The sequence below is a fragment of the Ranitomeya variabilis genome, chromosome 8, assembly GCF_051348905.1.
Source record: "Ranitomeya variabilis isolate aRanVar5 chromosome 8, aRanVar5.hap1, whole genome shotgun sequence".
NCBI lineage: Eukaryota > Metazoa > Chordata > Amphibia > Anura > Dendrobatidae > Ranitomeya > Ranitomeya variabilis.
In genome coordinates, this window is record NC_135239.1 from 88,435,791 (window position 1) to 88,457,095 (window position 21,305).

General features: G+C 41.3%; 1 protein-coding gene across 1 annotated transcript in view; it reads left to right on the plus strand.

Annotated features, from left to right (window-relative positions):
* AKNAD1 (AKNA domain containing 1) overlaps nucleotides 1-21,305 on the plus strand; it is a 140,955-nt gene that overhangs the window by 109,712 nt on the left and 9,938 nt on the right. The window contains exons 15-16 of the mRNA XM_077278342.1: nucleotides 5,726-5,843; nucleotides 8,632-8,780. Of these exons, the coding sequence (XP_077134457.1) occupies nucleotides 5,726-5,843; nucleotides 8,632-8,763 (250 nt within the window). The 3' untranslated portion in view covers nucleotides 8,764-8,780. The remainder of the gene's footprint in view (nucleotides 1-5,725; nucleotides 5,844-8,631; nucleotides 8,781-21,305) is intronic.

Sequence of the window (21,305 nt, forward strand, 5' to 3'; positions counted from 1 at the left end):
GAGTGAAGAAATCTGCTTTGTGGTTCTTGTGTAATCAGTGATAGAAGTTTTCAGTTAATGAGATGCCCGTATTCCGGGGCGGGACTGTAGGCAGTCTTATCTTCCTGCTCTAAGCCAGAGAAACCAAGGAAAGACCTGCCCACAGGCCCCGAAGCACTAATATGTCCCTTATCATAGAGACTTTTCTCTTAGTCCATGAGCCAAGAACCAAATTTGACGATATCGGTACCAAGCGGAGTGACTAATTCTCTTTGGTATTTTTAGGTAGATGCATGTCTGTAGTTTATTTTTTGATATGATAGCCCTTACATATACGTAGCTTATTAACCCCTTCAGCCCTAGGCCTATTTGTACCCAAGTGCCTAAGCCAATCTGACCTGTGCCACTTCATGGGCTAATAACTTTGGAACGCTTTCACCTATCCAAGCCATTCTGAGATTGTTTTCTCGTGACATATTGTACTTCACGTCAGTGCTAAATGGGAGTCAATATATTTTACCTTTCTATATAAAAAAATGCTAAATATTCGGAAATTTTGGAAAAATCGGCAATTTTTTAACTTTGAAATTCTCTGCTTTTTACAAAAATACTGATACCCCCCATAATAGTTATTAATTTACACTCCCCACATGTTTACTTCATATTGGCATCATTTTGAAAATGAAACCTTATTGTTTTACGACGTAATAGGGCTTATAGTTTTATGCGCAATTTTTCACATTTACAGCAAAACCCACTTTTCAAAGGACCAAGTCACTTCTGAAGTCACTTTAAGGGGCTTACATAACAGAAACCACCCATAAATTACCCCATTTTGCAAACTACACCCCTCAAGCTGTTCAAAACTCATTTTTAAAAACTGTTAACCCTTTAGGTGTTCCACAGGAATTTTAGCATGAGCCAAGAACCAAATATGACGATATCGGTACCACCCGGAGTGACTAGATGTAGTATTTGTAACAAAATTTAATCCAAGTTATGTAAATACACACTGAACATGTCATGTGCATATATATATATATATATATATATATATATATATATATATATATATATATATATATATATATATATATATATATGTTACTCCATAATATCTTCAACATCGGACTCTGAATCTGACTGTTGTTCTACTGGCTCGTCTTCAGTACCCTTGTTCTGGCATGTCTGTAATCTGCACATGTCTGTGCACTTCAGGCCATTGCTGAGGCAAGTACACTGAGGAAGTTCACATGACCGCACACACTTGCAGGACAGTAGCTGTATAATAGCTTCTGGTGCTGGTGTCCCTTGCATCCACTTGACAACAAGCTTTCCGTCGTTATCTATCATCCAACCGCAGTCTGTTGGGTTTGCAACCCATGGCTGGCTCTGCAGACTTCTCCTCCAGATCGCAGCCTGGTAGTTTGCACGCAGTGCATGCATGAAAAGGCAGTCCTGGCAAGGAGGGAGTTGACTTGACTCTACCACTCCACGTCTGGCACAGAACAGCTGATAACGGAGCCTGTTTACCTCAGTTGTTTGGGTAGTTGGCAGGTACATGTGGCAGGTGATTTCCTGTAACTTCTCAAAAAGTTCGGTAGACACTTCCCATGAACGACCAACTTCCTGAAAGGCATCCTGGTATGTCTTGTTCATCTTCAACTGCTTGAGTGTCGTCATCTTCCCACGGCCAGCGAATGCACTGACGGTGTCACAGCCTGTAAATGCATGCATACCAATCAATGAATCACATACGCTGCCTCCCAATGTTCGGCTCAGAGTGGTGATATCCAGGAATCTTGTCCGGTTCTGTGTACCGCATTTCTGGAACAGGTGGGATGGGATTTTGTGGCACATGCCCAGACACAGGACCATGACATCAGTATCCTCCGAAGTGATGATGACCGACTTGTAACCAGATTCTGCTGCATGAAGAGCATGGAGAAGGAGGCGTGTGTCTGCTTCTTCTTGATTTGACTTAAGGTCAGCAGCCTCTTCCCACTGTTCTTTGGTGATCTTAAAGCAGAGCTGCTCACATGTGACATACAGCTCCTTCTCCTCAAGCTTCTCCCTGTGGTGTTTCGCCTTCCATTCTTCTACCAGAAACTTTATGAGACTTGCCTTGTTGGAGGAACTACTTAGAAGCTTTTTCCACTGCTGGATGTTGTGCCCATGTTGAATGTTCTTGAAATGGATCCCTGTGCCTTCATATCTGTTGACTCTTTCTGTATCTTTGATGGATGTCTCCTTGTAGACGTCAAAGACAATATCAATGCGCTTGCTCTTAGCACCCTCATGGATAGCGCGACTCATTGCTGTGCCTGCTAGCTGGCCAAATGTTGCATTGTTTCCCTTCAGTTTCTGAACCAGGCTCATCCCATCAATGATGGTTGCAGAGGGCTCGGGGATCACTTCTGCAGGACGAGCATTCCTCTCCAACTCCCTTGCGAGGGCAGCCTTGTTGGTCTTGCGGATAGACCCATCACCATTGGCAAGTGCCCATGGCAATGGACCCAGGGGATGAGTCAAGACATCACTCATTTGTAGCTTTCTGTTCTCAGCTACAAGTATCATCTGGCCAAATAGGTTTCTGTCAGCCTTCAAAATTACCTCCTTGCCAAGACCTTGTCTGCGTGTCTTCATTTGGATGTTAGAGAACGTTTTAAGTTTGTTCTTCGTCATCTTGTCATGAAACAATGTAGTTGGCTTATCGGTACCCAAACGCTCATCCTTGAATGTTTGATATGCATCCTCTCCTATACTGTATGCCCCTTGAAGGTCTTTGGCTACATCTGGTGGTGCTACAGTCGCTGTTGACAAACTGATAAGTTCACCATTATGCTCTTTGTTGAAGGGGTTCACCCAACCTGTCTCCAGCAGTTGAACGAAAGATTGGACATCGGCTTCATCTCTTCTAATCCTAGACACCTGTAGGTCTGAATGGCTGAAGTCAGTATATTGTTGGCCTACCAGGGCCCTCAGCTGCCTCAAGTACATACTGCGGTACTCTGATGTCAGGTAGAACCTGGAAACAGCTCCAACTTTGAGGCTGAAGCCTTTTGTGCCCCCTGGTGTCTGGGTGTCTTTGTTGATTGTCTCTTCAATGGTCTGGTCCACAGGAATTCGTCCAAAAGGATTCTTGCTACCGATCTGGACCGAAAAGCCACCTTGCATGAAGTATTCATGGACCTCTGGGTGTTCTATGGGCAGCCGAGACATTGTGGCATAGTAATAGGTTAGGTATCGGGCATAGTTGACCTTGTCATAGGCAAAACACCATGGTATCATCTGTCGGATTGCTCCTAGGTGAAGCATCCAGTTGCCTTCTCTTGAAGCTCGAACCAGGGCCAGCATGGTCTCGACCATGTCCAAGTATGACATCCAGAATGCTGAGAGTTGTTCATTTCTGAGGGTCTCAAGATAAACTTGAAAGAGCTTCAGGGTAAGTGTGCAAGATTCATTATCCAAGAGCTTTTCGAAGGATCCCTGCGACACACTGATGCGAAAGTTTGTGATGTTCTTCAGTGTTTCATCCAGATGGTGAAGGTCCCTTGCATGGTTTTCTTCTAGCCATGGAAGGAAGTTTTTCCATGCAAGCCTCATAAGTGCTTCATAGACCAGCTTGTGTAGTCTCACTGCTCTGTTGTACCTCCGGCCGTCCATCACTCCAGACACTGATCCTTCAGCGATTACACCGGATTCAACACACAGATCTCTAAGGCCTGCATCCTGAAATAGGTGTCAGCCTCTACAGAGGGAGATAGGAGCTCTGCAGAGAAGACCGGAGAGTCCTGTTCAGCACAGAACGTGTATGTGTCAGTGTGTGTGCGTGTGTTGGGGCACCTCAGGGTGTCTTCAAATGTGACATAGCCCCCTAGATTTCTTCCAGTAAAATTTGCACTCCAAAAGTCATTTGGCGCTCCTTCCCTTCCGAGGCCTGCCGTTCCCCAATACTGCAGTGTACGACAACATATCGGGTGTTGTTGTGTTCGGGAGAGATTGGTGAACAAATAGTGGGGTGCATTTTTTGCTGGTACACCTCTTAAAAATAAAAAAATGAGCCTAAAATGACACCTTCATGTAAAAAATGCACTTTTTCCATTTTCTCAACCAAGTGTTTCCAACTACTGTGAAACACTGGTTGGGTCAAAGTGGTCACTATACCCCCTAAAAGATTCCTTGGGGGTGTAGTTTCCAAAATAGGGTCACTTTTTGGGGTTTCCACTGTGGGGGTACCTCAGGCAGCCTTCAAATGTGACATGGCCCCCTAGATTTCTTCCAGTGAATCCGCCACCCAAAAACCACATAGCGCTCCTTCCGTGTTGAGCTGTGCTGTGTGCCCATACTTTAGTTTACGAGTACATGTGGGGTGTTTCTATAAACTGCAGAATTAGGGTAACCAAGTTTGGGTTTGCCGTTAACCCTTGCTAGGTTGCAGGTAAAATTGGATTACAATGTAATATCTGGAAAAAAAATGAAATTTTGAAATTTCGCCTTCATTCTGCTAAAATTCCTGTGGAACACCTAAAGGGTTAACAGTTTTTAAAAATGAGTTTTGAACAGCTTGAGGGGTGTAGTTTGCAAAATGGGGTAATTTATGGGTGGTTTCTGTTATGTAAGCCCCTTAAAGTGACTTCAGAAGTGACTTGGTCCTTTGAAAAGTGGGTTTTGCTGTAAATGTGAAAAATTGCGCATAAAACTATAAGCCCTATTACGTCGTAAAACAATAAGGTTTCATTTTCAAAATGATGCCAATATGAAGTAAACATGTGGGGAGTGTAAATTAATAACTATTATGGGGGGTATCAGTATTTTTGTAAAAAGCAGAGAATTTCAAAGTTAAAAAATTGCCGATTTTTCCAAAATTTCCGAATATTTAGCATTTTTTTATATAGAAAGGTAAAATATATTGACTCCCATTTAGCACTGACGTGAAGTACAATATGTCACGAGAAAACAATCTCAGAATGGCTTGGATAGGTGAAAGCGTTCCAAAGTTATTAGCCCATGAAGTGGCACAGGTCAGATTGGCTTAGGCACTTGGGTACAAATAGGCCTAGGGCTGAAGGGGTTAATAAGCTACGTATATGTAAGGGCTATCATATCAAAAAATAAACTACAGACATGCATCTACCTAAAAATACCAAAGAAAATTAGTCACTCCGGGTGGTACCGATATCTGGCCCGGCTCATGGACTATCTGGCTTAGAGCATACTCTAAGACTCTGTCAACAGTGCTGCCCAGCACAGTCATATCATTAACTGACATCTTCTGACACTGATTACACAAGAACCACATGACGGATTTCTTCACCCCAGGTATCATTTTAATCAGTATAATAGCATGAAATCTGACTATGGCTGTACTTTGCTTAGAAAATCCGGCTAACAGGTTCACTTTGAAGATGTGGACTGATCTATAATCAGGAGCACACTGCTCCTCTGCCTTCTGATTTCCTGCTTGCCGAGGGTGGGGTGCACTCCTGAAGATTGACAGCTCGGACCAGTAGCATCGTCACGTTGCTAGTCTGAATTATACACTTTTAGATGCTGCTATAATATGCAGCATTCCAGGTGCACAGGGACAATGAGACAATCCTTTTTAATATCTAATCCATCAAGTATCATTTTTGTAATGGTAATAGCAGGCCTACATGCAACTTTGATCATATTACATTATACAGTGTTGGTGGTACAGTCACAGTAGGATTCATCCAAAATCATTATATTCCATGCTTTTCAGATCCAGTGGGAAATCTGTTTTTCAGCACTCCCAGTTGACAAACTCCACTATATCCACAGTACAAAGAAAAAGATGGAGGAATGTAACGCCAAATAATCTAGATTACATAGATAGCAAGGTAAAAGTTTATTTTCTGACCATATAACTCGACGTCTAACAATGGAAATGGTTTGCAGTAGTTTCTGCACAGATCACTTATTATAAATTATATCTGATAGGCATTGCATTTAAATACATGGGATATAAAAAGTTTACAGACCCATGTTAAAATGCCAGGTTTTTGTCACGTTGAAGAATCATTTCAGACCATTTTCCATCTTTAATATCACATATAATCTGTCAAATCCATTGAAGGTGTAAAATATTGTGGTTGCATAACTATGAACACTCAGTCTAGGATTCTTGATGTACGATTTCAATTTATGACAGCACTCAATCTTTTTGGGTAGGAATCTATCAGCATGGGCATCTAGAATTGGCAATCTTTACCCACTCTTCCTTACAATAGCACTCCAGTTCTGTCAGGTTGCGAAGACATTGCCTGTGTACAGCGCCCTCTTTAGGTCACCCACATATTTTCAATTAGATTCAAGTCTGGGTCATTCGAAAATTTTAATCTTCTTCTAGTGTAGACATTCTTCTGTTGATTTGGAGGTATGCTTAGAGTTGTCGTTGTGCTGAAATGTGAAATTCTTTTTCATCTCCAACTTTTTAGCAGGGGCCTCAAGCTTTTGTTGCAAAATTAACTGATATTTGGAACTGTTCATAATTAATTCCACCTTAACTAAAGCCCCAGTTCCAGCTGCTGAAAACTGTCCTCAAAGGATAATGTTGCCTCCAACATGTTTCACTGATGGTATGTTGTTCTTTTGGTGATGCACAGTGTTGGCTTTGTGCAAAACATACCTTTAGGAATTATCGCCAAAACATTTAATCTTGGTCTCCTCAAAGCGATAACATAGTTTTTCGCATATGCCAGACTACACGTGGTCAAAATTGTTGGTACCCCTCATTTAATGACAGAAAAACCTACAATGGTCACAGAAATAACTTGAATCTGACAAAAGTAATAATAAATACAAAATCTATGAAAATTAACAAATGAAAGTCAGACATTGCTTTTCAGCCATGCTTCCACAGAATTAAAAAAAAAATAAATAAAACTCAGGCATGTAGATAAGCTGATTTTTATAAAACTGTGCAATGGTCTCTTAATTTTTTGCCAGAGCTGTATATACATGGTGCATGTCGTGTTTCCCCCTTTGATGTGCCCTCTGGCACTGAGACCGCATCTTTTCTGGCACATGTCAGCTGATTTGATCAGCTGACATGTGCCCCTAACAGCTGCTGGTAGAATCGCAATCCACCCTCTGATGATAACATGTTAAGTGCCGCTCTCAATCTGTGACAGCAGCATTTAGCATGCATGCGCCGGAAGGTCATCACAAACCCTGTCCACCAGCGACCATGTCACATAACCACGGGTCGCCAACCCGGGGTCTACAGGGAACCTCTGTGGTTGTCATAGCGGATCTGCTATGAGCACCACCCAGTGGCCGGCGCTTGTAGCAAATGAGCATCTCTGCTACACAGAGCAGGGCTGCAACCCTGCTGCGTGTAGCACAAGCGATCGGATGATCGCAGCTTCTAGTCTCCTAATGAGACTATTTAAGCAAGTAAAAAGTGGAAAAAAAGATTTTTAAAAATATAAAAAAATAATATAAAAGTTCAAATCACCCCGCTTTAGCCCCATTCAATATAAAACAATAACAAAAAAAAAAATCACCACGTTCAGAATTGCCAGATCTATCAAAATATAAAAATAATTAATTTGATCGGTAGATGGCATAACGAGAAAAAAATTCAAATCAACAGAACTACGTTTTTTGGTTGCTACAACTTTGCAATAAATGCAATAACAGATGATCAAAACATCGTATCCACACCAAAACGGTATAATTAAAAACGTCAGCTCGGCACTCAAAAAATAAGCTCTCACCCAGCCCCAGACCCTAAAAAATAGAGACGCTATGGATGACGCCGTTTTTTGTTTTTAACAAACTTTGGATTTTTTTCACCACTTAAAAAAGGACCTAGACATGTTTGCAGTCTACGAACTCATAATGACATGGAGAATCATAATTGCGGGTCAGTTTTAGCATTTGGTGAACATGGTTAAAAAAATCTCAAAAAACTATTGTGGGGTTGCACTTTTTTGCAATTTCTCCGCACTTGGAATTTTTTTCCCGTTTTCCATTACACTATACTCTAAAACGAATGGTGTTGTTCAAAAGTACAACGCGTCCCACAAAAAAACAAGCCATAACACAGACATATTGAAGGAAAAATAAAATAGTTATGGCTCTGGGAAGAAAGGGAGCAAAAAGCAGAATCGCAAAAACGGAACATTGCCTGGGGGTGACGGGGTTAATAAAGGGACAGACATTCAGTTATCGATTTTCAAAGTTAGCCCATCAGCCTCATCAGGTCTTAGCAATCCTTTCAGTATGCATGCATTTGTATTGTGAAATCAGGTGACAGCAGTTCTAGAAACACCTTTTATGATGTGTAACAAACCATGCGGGAGGGTATAAATTTGGTGCAGAAGATGCCGCCGCCTTTTTTTTTTTAACATTAGTCCCAATATTTTGGCTACACTTCCCTGCGGTGGCTGATGCTATGGAAATAAGGCTGAATATTCCAGCAGCCCAAATATCTAGATGGGCTTGGTCCAGCATAGTGGGAGCTTTCCGTCCAGCCCATAGTCCTACCCAAGCACAGGACATGGATAAGGGTTTACACAGAGGATTATGAAGTACCGTATGTATGTTTGGTTTAGTCCTACATCAACAGGGTCCATAATACATAAAAATATTAGTTACACTCATAATTCTGTTTATGTGCAGATCTTGCATTATGTTTTGGATAATGCTTTGAGAACAGCCAAGAACATGCAGAAAACAACCGAGAAGATGGTGCAAAGACTGGCTTCAGATTTAGCTAACCCTCCATCTTATCGCAGCTCCTGTGCCGTGTGAATGTCCTGTAATTAGCGGTAAATAAATGGCAGGGACTGAAAAGGCTCTTCAGTGTCTGTAAACTTGTCCTGCTGCCTAAACTCTTCCTTTAAAAAAAGGTCTGAACTATGAAGAACAAGAAAGCAAAAACAATGGCCCCAACACATCATACAGTCGTCGCCAGTTGGCAAAAAATTGGGAAACTTTTGCCATTTTTGCTCCATTCTTGGGCAGCTGTGCCAACCTTTTTTTAGCAATAAGGGGCATGACCCAATGCTAACCACAAATTCAACAAAATTATACAACAGAAGTGGCCTAATTTAACCCATTCTACCAATGTCCTTTTTTTGGGACGCCTAATCTTTAGCTTCTAGCAACTAAGATTTAATAATTTATATAATTTGGTCCAATTTTTTGTGTTGTGTTTGTAGAATGAATGTTTTCAAAATAGGAAATCATGTCATTGTCATTTTTAAATGAATATTGGGACGCCCTTTTCTGAAAAATCCGTACTTGTAAAAATTTTAATTTGGCAAGTAATGGGTTAACCCAGAAAGGGATACCAGCCCCTGACCGGAGGATATTTTTTTTGGTGTTGCACAGCATCTGAAAGACGTATCAAATTAATTTAGAGGCCCACGCCGCTTCATAAACATGGTGCATCTTTCTCCACTGCACAACTGGCATGCAAAAAGCCGGTCTTGATGAATCGAGGTCGATGTGTTGTCATAGTACGAAACTAGCAAGTGACATTAACCCTTTCACCACCAAGCCTGTTTTCACCTTCCTGACCATCCCAAATTTGCCAATACTGACCAGTGACAATTTTTGATGTAAAAACTCTGGAAAGCTTCAATGGATCCCTGTGATTCTGAAACTGTTTTTTGTGATACAATGTATTTTATGGTAGTGATAAATTTAAGCCGATATTTTTTGTGTATATTTGTGACCGTTTTGGAAATTTGATGAAAATTTAAAAAATGTGGAATTTTTAAACTTTTAATTTTCATGCCTTTGAACCAGAGAGTTCCATCCATTATTATTAGAGCGTCATTTATTCCATGGCGCTTTACATGTGAGGAGGGGTATACATAATAAAAAAAACAAGTACAACAATCTTAATCAATACAAGTCACGACTGGTGCATGAGGAGAGAGGACCCTACCCGTTAGGGCTCACAATCTACAAGGGATGGGTGAAAATACAGTAGGCGAGGGTAGAGCTGGGCATGCAGTGGTTTGGTCGATTGGTGGTTACTGCAGGTTGTAGGCTTGTCGGAAGAGGTGGGTCTTCAGGTTCTTTTTGAAGGTTTCCACGGTAGGCGAGAGTCTGATGTGTTGGGGTAGAGAGTTCCAGAGTATGGGGGGATGCGCGGGAGAAATCTTGTATGCGATTGTGGGAAGAGGAGACAAGAGGGGAGTATAGAAGGAGAGCTTGAGATGATCGGAGGTTGCGTGCAGGTAAGTACCGGGAGACGAGGTCACAGATGTATGGAGGAGACAGGTTGCGGATGGCTTTGTATGCCATGGTTAGGGTTTTGAACTGGGGTCGTTGGGCAATAGGGAGCCAGTGCAGGGATTGACAGAGGGGAGAGGCTGGGGAATAGTGTGTGTGTGTGTGTGGGGGGGGGGCAGGTGGATTAGTCGGGCAGCAGAGTTTAGAATAGATTGGAGGAGTGCGAGAGTGTTAGAGGGGAGGCCACAGAGCAGGAGGTTGCAGTAGTCAAGGCGGGCGATGATGAGGGCATGGACTAGGGTTTTTGCAGATTCTTGGTTTAGGAATGTATGGATCTGGGAAATATTTTTGAGTTGAAGTCGACAGGAAATGGAAAGGGCTTGGATATGTGGTTTGAAGGAGAGATCAGTGTCAAGGATTACCCCGAGGCAGCGAGCTTGTGGGACTGGGGAGAGTGAGCAGCCATTTACGTTAATGGATAGATCTGTTGAGGGAGTCGAGTGAGATGGGGGGAAAGATGATGAATTCTGTTTTGTCCATATTAAGTTTTAGAAATCTAGCGGAGAAGGATGAAATAGCAGACAGACATTGTGAGATTCTGGTTAGTAGGGTGGTGACATCTGGGCCAGAGATGTAGATCTGTGTGTTGTCGGCATAGAGATGATACTGAAAGCCATGGGATTCTATGAGCTGTCCAATGCCAAAAGTATAGATGGAGAAGTGCAGAGGCCCTAGAACTGAACCTTGCGGGACTCCGACAGATAGGGGGTGAGGTGAGGAGGTTGTGTACGAGTGGGAGACGCTGAATGTCCTGTCTGCTAGGTACCATGAAATCCAAGATAGGGCCAAGTCAGTGATGCCAAGGGATGAGAGGGTCTGTAATAGTAGGGAATGGTCCACTGTGTCAAAGGCAGAGGACAGGTCTAGGAGGAGGACAGAGTAGTGTCGCTTGGCTTTGTCAGTTAATATGTCATTGGTGACTTTAGTAAATATTTACCACACGTCTACTTTACATCACCATCATATTTAAAACATATTTTTTTTGTTTGGAAGTTAGAATGGTTAAAAGTTGACCACCAATTTCTAATTTTTCCAACAAAATTTACAAAACCATTTTTTGAAATGACTTTGAGGGGCTTATGTAGCCCAAAAGTGACACCATTTTAAAAACTGCACCCCTTAAAGTGATCAAAACCACAGTTTATTATCCTTCAGGTGCTTCACAGAAACTAAAGCAATGTGGAAGGGACATAACATTTTCCCAGAAAAGTTTGCATTTTCAATTTTCACAAGAGTAACAGGAGAAAATGGATATCAAAATTTGTTGTGCAATTTCTCCTGGGTACGCGGATACTCCGTATGTGGTGGAATACTACGGTTTGGGCGTGCTGCAACGCTCAGAAGGGAAGGAGCGCCATTTGACTTCTAGAGCGCAACATTGGCTGAAACAGTTAGCGGTCGTCATGTTGCATTGGCAGGGCCCCTGAAGTGCCTAAAAAGTGGAGACTCCTCACAAGTTACCCTATTTTGGAAACTACACCCCTCAAGGAATTTATCTAGAGGTATGGGGAGCAAAATTTCAATTTCTCCTGAGTAAGCCGATACCAAATGGGTGGTGGGAAACTTCTGTTTGGGCACATTGCCGAGCTGCGAAAGGAAGAGCAATGTTTTTAAGCACAGACTTTGAGGGAATGGTCTATGAGGACGCCATGTGGCGTTTGGAGAGCCTCTGATGTGCCTAAACAGTGGCAACTGCAGACATATGACCCCATTTTGAAAACTACACCCCAAAAGGAATTTATCTAGAGGTAATGTGAGCACCTGAAACCCCCATGTGCTTCACAGAATTTTATAACGTGGAGCTGTGAAAATAACAAAAATAAATTTTTTCCCACAAAAGTTGCTTTTGCCCCAAATTTGTCACTTTCACAAGGGTAGCAGGAGAAAATGAATGGTACAATTAACTATGCAATTTCTCCTGAATACACAGATACCCCATATCTGGTCAAAGTACTGCAGTGCGCAGGTGCCGGGAAAGGTCAGAGGCCCAGCACCTGCGCACTGCAGTACTTTGCTCTGCCCTTAACAGGGCAAATCAGTACGCCTGTGCAGGAGCACGGCACGAAGCAAGCAGGATGACGACATCGCATGAAGATGGGAGGCACCGGACCTGGGACCGGCGACACCCATCGGTCCGGACCGCACCTGGCGAGTAAAATAAAACTTGTTTTTCTTCTTTCAGGTCGGCCGGGGGCTTATCTACAGCTTTATAGAATGCTGTAGATAAGCCCCAAAAGGCAGTGGCCATACCTTATAGCGGCAAAACGATGTGACAGGTTACCTTTAACTAATGTGACAGATTTATAGATCAGGTCATTCCTGACACAGCAATACCAAATATGTGTACCTCCTGTAACGCTGTACATGTACGGCGGATATCATGGAGGGGTTAAATTTACCTGGCGAGATTAGACCACAAAAAACAGATGTGTGAATCAGGCATTAGTATGGACTCTGCTCTATTGACGGGATTTTAGTGCCGATGATATGGTGTTTGTCAGCTGGCTCTTTATAGCTTTTTTAGGCACTTACACACCAGGGAGCTGGCTGCCAATCATGATGACATCGGCAGTGATGTCCCGATCGAGAGAGCAGTAGAGAAGACGCTGCTCTGTGAATGTCACGTCAATGGAAACCGGAGAACTGCCGGCAGGAATGGTCTGTGACCGCACTGTGTCGGCAGAGATCAGCACTGGGCACAACAGGCAGGTAGTTAGCAACTACTTGCCTATAAGTTCTTCGGCCAGTAAGAAAAAAGTCCTAATTCTAGTTGAAAATTGTTATACATTGTAATGTATCCATGATGGCAGCAGAGGGCAGCAACGATTCAGAAACAAAAGGGAGACTTTGGACTCTTGTGATTACAGTATATAACAGATTGCAGCGACAAAGTAGAAAACAAAACTAGGGCCCGCATACCTTTAGTATTACATGAATATTCAGGGAAACAAAAAAAAATAAAAAAAAATATATATATACATATACATATATATACACACACACACACTATGCGTCAGCACACTGCGATTAATTCCTTCCCGACATGCGCCGTACATAGACTGCTCTGCGGGAGCAGCGTTCAGCCAGTTTTGTGCACCTCTGAAAAGAAGGACAATGCTGAACAGAGGCCTGACGGAGTACAGAGTAACTCTGCTGCCTCATTATAGTGAATGGATCCCTCAGGGTTTCATCTGAATCACGTCACTTGGAGATTTAGACAGAAACCCCAAAGTGCTCAGTGTAGAGCGCCAGATAAATGTGATCCCATCCCAAACGTTATGTAAAATGTTCCCAATAAAAGCGTCAACGCAATCCCCCCCAAAAAAGCAAGCCCTCACTCAGGTCTATTATCTGTTAATGGAAATATAGGGGGCTTCCATGTTACTGATAGTACAAAGGCTCTGGAAAAGTGAAATGGCTCCTCGCCTCTCAAAAGAAATTCAGCAAATTCTGCGCTCCCAAATCCAAATGCCCCCCTCCCTTCTGAGCCCCAGGGTGCCTAAACTACATATAGTGTCCACATATTCGGCATTTCTGTAGTGAGCCCACCTAATTTACGGATGCATGTCTACAGAAGCAAGGTCTGGGCATAATGTACTGGTCACTACAGCGTCACTACAACGGCAGTTTGCAATTTACACTCATCAACATCCACTGCTGCTTGTTTCTGGGAAACACCCATGGAGTCAAAATTGTCACTACACCTGTAGATAAATTCTCCAAGGGGTATAATTTCCAAAATGGGGTCACTTGAGGGGCAATTCTGCTCTTCTAGCACTAAGAGGCTGTTTATGGAGTCCACAAACTATTCTAGGAAAAGCTGCGTTCCAAGAGGCAAATAGCGCTCCGTCCCTCCCGAGTCTCTCCATATGGCTAAGCAGCACTGTACAGCCATATACAGGGAATTTCTACATTCTGCAGAAATTGTGACAAATTTTGGTGCCATTTTTACTGTTTTACCAGTATGAAAATGCAAACTTTGGGGCCAACACACAATGTTGGTGGTAAAAATGTAAATTATTTTTTTCTTCACTGCCCAATGGTATATAATTCTGTGACACACCTATGGTGTCAAGATAATCATTGCACCCCTAGATGAATTAATTGAGTTAATTTGTGAAATGGGGTCACTTACAGGGGGGGTGGGGTGTTAAATATTATTAATTGAATTATTCTTATTCAATCCTGTACTGAGCACATTGCTTCTTGTTGACATTACAAAGGGCTATTTCTGTGCATGAAGCTCAGAGTATAAGTCAACTCCATATAAAGGGCAACACGTGGTCTGTAGGACACATATATAAACGTCTCTTAGGAGGGTGTGGGGGCTGTCACATCCTGCATTCACCATCATTCTCCATGGACATCAGACAAGTCACAAGGAAGCAACAGCTGGTAGCCATGATGACCTTCAGATTTCACACAGACAGACGGCTTTTACCATTCAGAACTTTGGGAAAGATGAGTTTCAAGTGCTGATATCTACACATGGACAATCTGTTCGTAACTATTTCATCTATTTTGTTTTGCTGCAATGTGGTTTTTCTGTGGACAATTCAATAAACCACTACATATTTTATGAGAATATCATGACATTTTTCTTTAAGAGTAATGCACCTGGTGAATAGTCTTGATTAAATAAATGTGCAAAATAAGCATATTTAACATTGGCCAAGCCAGCCAGTTTTGATTTTTTGTGCTATTTTTTGCGTGAATTTCCTTCTTCTTGCACACGGGGGAAGAGTGAAGAGCTTCGCTAGATATTGTGCAAGTTTTCAGAAATTCCACTTCAAAACTTCAAGTCACAAAGATCTCATACAAGAACCTACGAATTACAGAGACTAACAGGTGTCAGTTGAATTGACAAGCACTAGCATTGGAAGTGCTGAAGACAGACGTGCTGAAGTCCAGAGCCCAGCGTTGTCTAGCAAAGGAACTACAAGATATTTCAAGGTAAGAAAAATGGATTTAAATTAATTCATATGCTAAATCAAGTCAGATAGAATTTGTAAGTTTGTACAAATCTAGCTTAGAAATATTTTGGCTCTCTATTTGCAGAATGCAAGATAGCAAATCTAAAGTTAGATTCTAAGCTAGTATCTAGGAAAAAAGAAAAAGAGCAACTGAAAAATATATTACATATGGTTTATGTATTTAACGAGTTTGTTACAGATAAGTCCAAAAAAGACTGTGTAGAAAGAATTTCTAAGGAAATGGAAATTAATGATGTTCCCAAGATTGACTGTGATGTGGAGAGTGAACAAGAAGTGAAGCACGTGTCATTAATGGCCACTCAAGGTGACCTTGACTTTGTGTCTCATGATGAAAAACAAGATGGAGGACACGTAGGAGACATGACAACTGACAAAGATGATGTACGAGAGACAGATGTAGAAGGGCCACTAAAAATAGAAGACGACTCAGAGGCCCAACCCCAAACTAAATCTAGAAAAATCTTGTTAAAATTATGCAAAATCATTCCTGCATATGATGACAAAATCCATGTGTGCAGAAATTCAGAGATATTTGAGAGTTTTGGTGATAAGTTTGATTTGACTAATGAGCAGAAAAATCAGTTGTTTAAAATGTGGCTTCCAGTAATTTTTTCCAGAAGATTCTCATTAAAAATGCAGAGTGATGAGTTCCATGAAGAAATGACTGATGTAGAAAGATTAAAAATTTTGATATTCTGTGGATTAAAAGAAAATTATCCAGATCTTGATATTCTTCTAAAATTGAGGATTGGCCGGAAAGAATGTACTTTAACATTCATGTCCATATTTGAAAGGGTGTACAAAATGGTCAGTATGAATTTGAATAAACAATCAATGATAAATTGTTTTGTAAACAAATTTAGATTCCTAAATCCTGCATCTCGTGTTATTGCGTCACAAAAAGATTCTTTATTTGAATGTGCGCAATCCCTTGATTTTTCTAGAAAACATGAGAATCTTGAAAGTAAAACAAATCATACTAAGTTTTTTAAACCTGGCAGAATTATATCTTTTCAGAAACCAAAATCAAAATCTCCAAAACTGACCCAAAATTAAATCTATGAAGTACGAAGAAAATTACATATTTGCTACAAACCCTATGAGTCCATTAACTAATTTGCTCTGAAAGGGTTAAAAGTTGACGGGCCAGATCTGTCTGTAAAGATGGCGGAAATTGACAGACGGAAACAGGTGAGCAACAGCATGGGGGGTAGATTGAATACTCCATTAACAGAGCTCTTCAAAGAATCCATAAAAATGACCTTATTAACCCCTTCACCCCCAAGGGTGGTTTGCACGTTATGGACCGGGCCAATTTTTACAATTCTGACCACTGTCCCTTTATGAGGTTATAACTCTGGAACGCTTCAACGGATCCTGGTGATTCTGACATTGTTTTCTCGTGACATATTGTACTTCATGATAGTGGTAAAATTTCTTTGATATTACCTGCGTTTATTTGTGAAAAAAATGGAAATTTGGCGAAAATTTTGAATATTTCGCAATTTTCCAAATTTGAATTTTTATGCAATTAAATCACAGTGATATGTCACACAAAATACTTAATAAGTAACATTTCCCACATGTCTACTTTACATCAGCACCATTTTGGAACCAAAATTTTTTTTTGTTAGGGAGTTATAAGGGTTAAAAGTTGACCAGCAATTTCTCATTTTTACAACACCATTTTTTTTTAGGGACCACATCTCATTTGAAGTCATTTTGAGGGGTCTATATGATAGAAAATACCCAAGTGTGACACCATTCTAAAAACTGCACCCCTCAAGGTGCTCAAAACCACATTCAAAAAGTTTATTAACCCTTCAGGTGTTTCACAGGAAATTTTGGAATGTTTAAATAAAAATGAACATTTAACTTTTTTTCACACAAAATTTACTTCAGCTCCAATTTGTTTTATTTTACCAAGGGTAACAGGAAAAAATGAACCCCAAAAGATGTTATACAATTTGTCCTGAGTACGCTGATACTCCATATGTGGGGGTAAACCACTGTTTGGGCGCATGACAGAGCTCGGAAGCGAAGGAGCACCATTTGACTTTTCAATGCAAAATTGACTGGAATTGAGATGGGACGCCATGTTGCGTTTGGAGAGCCACTGATGTGCCTAAACATTGAAACCCCCCACAAGTGACACCATTTTGGAAAGTAGACCCCCTAAGGAACTTATCTAGATGTGTGGTGAGCACTTTGACCCACCAAGTGCTTCACAGAAGTTTATAATGCAGAACCGTAAAAATAAAAAATCATATTTTTTCACAAAAATGATCTTTTCGCCCCCAATTTTTTATTTTCCCAAGGGTAAGAGAAGAAATTGGACCCCAAAAGTTGTTGTACAATTTGTCCTGAGTACGCTGATTCCCCATATGTGGGGGTAAACCACTGTTTGGGCGCATGGGAGAGCTCGGAAGGGAAGGAGCGCCAATTGACTTTTCACTGCAAAATTGACAGGAATTGAGATGGGACGCCATGTTGCGTTTGGAGAGCCACTGATGTGCCTAAACATTGAAGCCCCCCCACAAGTGACACCATTTTGGAAAGTAGACCCCCTAAGGAACTTATCTAGAGGTGTGGTGAGCACTTTGACCCACCAAGTGCTTCACAGAAGTTTATAATGCAGAGCCGTAAAAATAAAACAAAATTTTTTTCCCACAAAAATTATTTTTTAGCCCCCAGTTTTGTATTTTCCCAAGGGTAACAGGAGAAATTGGACCCCAATAGTTGTTGTCCAATTTGTCTTGAGTACGCTGATACCCCATATGTGGGGGGGAACCACCATTTGGGCGCATGGGAGGGCTCGGAAGGGATGGAGCGCCATTTGGAATGCAGACTTAGATGGAATGGTCTGCAGGCATCACATTGCGTTTGCAGAGCCCCTAATGTACCTAAACAGTAAAACCCCCCCACAAGTGACACCATTTTGGAAAGTAGACCCCCTAAGGAACTCATCTAGATGCGTTGTGAGAGCTTTGAACCCCCAAGTGTTTCACTACAGTTTATAACGCAGAGCCGTGCAAATAAAAAATATTTTTTTTCCACAAAAATTATTTTTTAGCCCCCAGTTTTGTATTTTTCCAAGAGTAACAGGAGAAATTGGACCCTATATATTGTTGTCCAATTTGTTCTGAGTACGCTGATACCTGATATCTGGGGGTGAACCACCGTTTGAGCGCATGGCAGAGCTCGGAAGGGAAGGATCATCATTTGCAATGCAGACTTAGATGGAATGGTCTGCAGGCATCACATTGCGTTTGCAGAGCCCCTAATGTACCTAAACAGTATAAACCCCCCACAAGTGACCCAATATTGGAAACTAGACCCCCCAAGGAACTTATCTAGTTGTGTTGTGAGAACTTTGAACCCCCAAGTGTTTCACTACAGTTTATAACGCAGAGCCGTGAAGATAAAAAATATTTTTTTTCCACAAAAATTATTTTTTAGCCCCCAGTTTTGTATTTTTCCAAGGGTAACAGGAGAAATTGGACCCCAATAGTTGTTGTCCAATTTGTCCTGAGTACGCTGATACCCCATATGTGGGGGGGAACCACCGTTTGGGCGAATGGGAGGGCTCGGAAGGGATGGAGCGCCATTTGGAATGCAGACTTAGATGGAATGGTCTGCAGGCATCACATTGCGTTTGCAGAGCCCCTAATGTACCTAAACAGTATAAACCCCCCACAAGTGACCCAATATTGGAAACTAGACCCCCCAAGGAACTTATCTAGTTGTGTTGTGAGAACTTTGAACCCCCAAGTGTTTCACTACAGTTTATAATGCAGATCCATGCAAATAATTTTTTTTTTTTTTCCACAAAAATTATTTTTTAGCCCCTAGTTTTGTATTTTCCCAAGGGTAACAGGAGAAATTGGACCCCAAAAGTTGTTCTCCAATGTGTTGCGAGTACGCTGATACCCCATATGTTGGGGTAAACCCCTGTTTGGGCGCACGGGAGAGCTTGGAAGGGAAGAAGCACTGTTTTACTTTTTCAACGCAGAATTGGCTGGAATTGAAATCGGACGCCATGTCACGTTTGGAGAGCCCCTGATGTGCCTAAACAGTGGAAACCCCCCAATTATAACTGAAACCCTAATCCAAACACACCCCTAACCCTAATCCCAACGGTAACCCTAACCACACCTCTAACCCAGACACACCCCTAACCCTAATCCCAACCCTATTCCCAACCGTAAATGTAATCCAAACCCTAACCCTAACTTTAGCCCCAACTCTAGCCCTAACCCTAACCCTAGCCCTAACACAAATGGGAAAATGGAAATAAATACATTTTTTACATTTTTTTAATTTTTCCCTAACTAAGCGGGTGATGAAGGGGGGTTTGATTTACTTTTATAGCGGGTTATTTAGCGGATTTTTATGATTGGCAGCCGTCACACACTGAAAGACGCTTTTTATTGCAAAAAATATTTTTTGCGTTACCACATTTTGAGAGCTATAATTTTTCCATATTTGAGACCACAGAGTCACGTGAGGGCTTGTTTTTTGGGGGACGAGTTGACGTTTTTATTGGTAACATGTTCGGGCACGGGATATTTTTTTGATCGCTTTTTATTCCGATTTTTGTGAGGCAGAATGACCAAAAACCAGCTATTCATGAATTTCTTTTTGTTTTGGCGCTTTTATACGATAAAAGCTATTTTATAGAAAAAATAATTATTTTGGCATCGCTTTATTCTGAGGACTATAACTTTTTTATTTTTTCGCTCATGATGGTGTATGGCAGCTCATTTTTTGCGGGACAAGATGACGTTTTCAGCGGTACCATGGTTATTTATATCCGTCTTTTTGATCGCGTGTTATTCCACTTTTTGTTTGGCGGTATGAGAATAAAGCGTTGTTTTTTGCCTCGGTTTTTTTTTTTTTTTTTTTACGGTGTTCACTGAAGGGGTTAACTAGTGATATAGTTTTATAGGTGGGGTCGTTACGGACGTGGCGATACTAAATATGTGTACTTTTATTGTTTGATTTTTTTTTTTATTTAGATAAAGAAATGTATTTATGGGAATAATATTTTTTTTTTAATTTATTTAGGAATTTTTTTTTTTATTTTTTTTTACACATGTGGACATTTTTTTAAAAACTTTTTTACTTTGTCCCAGGGGGGGACATTACAGATCGATGATCTGATAGTGTGCACAGCACTCTGTCAGATCACCGATCTCACTTACATCGGTGCAGGCTTACCAGTGTCTGCTCTGAGCAGACACTCGGTAAGCCACCTCCCTCCCTGCAGGACCCGGATGCCGCGGCCATCTTGGATCCGGGACCTGCGGCGAGGAGGGAGGTAGGAGACCCTCGCAGCAACGCGATCACATCGCGTTGCTCCGGGGGTCTCAGGGAAGCCCGCAGGGAGCCCCCTCCCTGCGCGATGCTTCCCTATACCGCCGGCACACCGCGATCATGTTTGATCGCGGTGTGCCGGGGGTTAATGTGCCGGGGGCGGTCCGTGACCGCTCCTGGCACATAGTGCCGGATGTCAGCTGCGATAGTCAGCTGACACCCGGCCGCGATCGGCCGCGCTCCCCCCGTGAGCGCGGCCGATCGCGTATGACGTACTATTCCGTCCTTGGGAAGTAGGGCCCACCCCACATGGACGGAATAGTACGTCTAATGACAGAAAGGGGTTAAATAGCGCTTTTCAACAAATTATTGACAGAGTTGAGATTTGGTTTAGGAATTGGCTAAAAATGTAATTATATTATATGATGTGTAAATGAGTTATACAATGCATTATTTATTAATATGTAATTATTTCATACAATATAATTCTGCAGATATATATATATATATATATATATATATATATATATATATATTAATATATTATACAGTAAATACTGTTGCATATTTGTATAAGTAGAGATTATATTAACTGTATTTTTATATGCATAGTGAAATAATTAAAATTTACTCCAGTAATAATGCTTAGAATTACATTAAATACATTTATTAAATATATACATATGTATAACATTTAAATCATTTAGTTTTTAAATAAATATGAAATTAATCTTATCT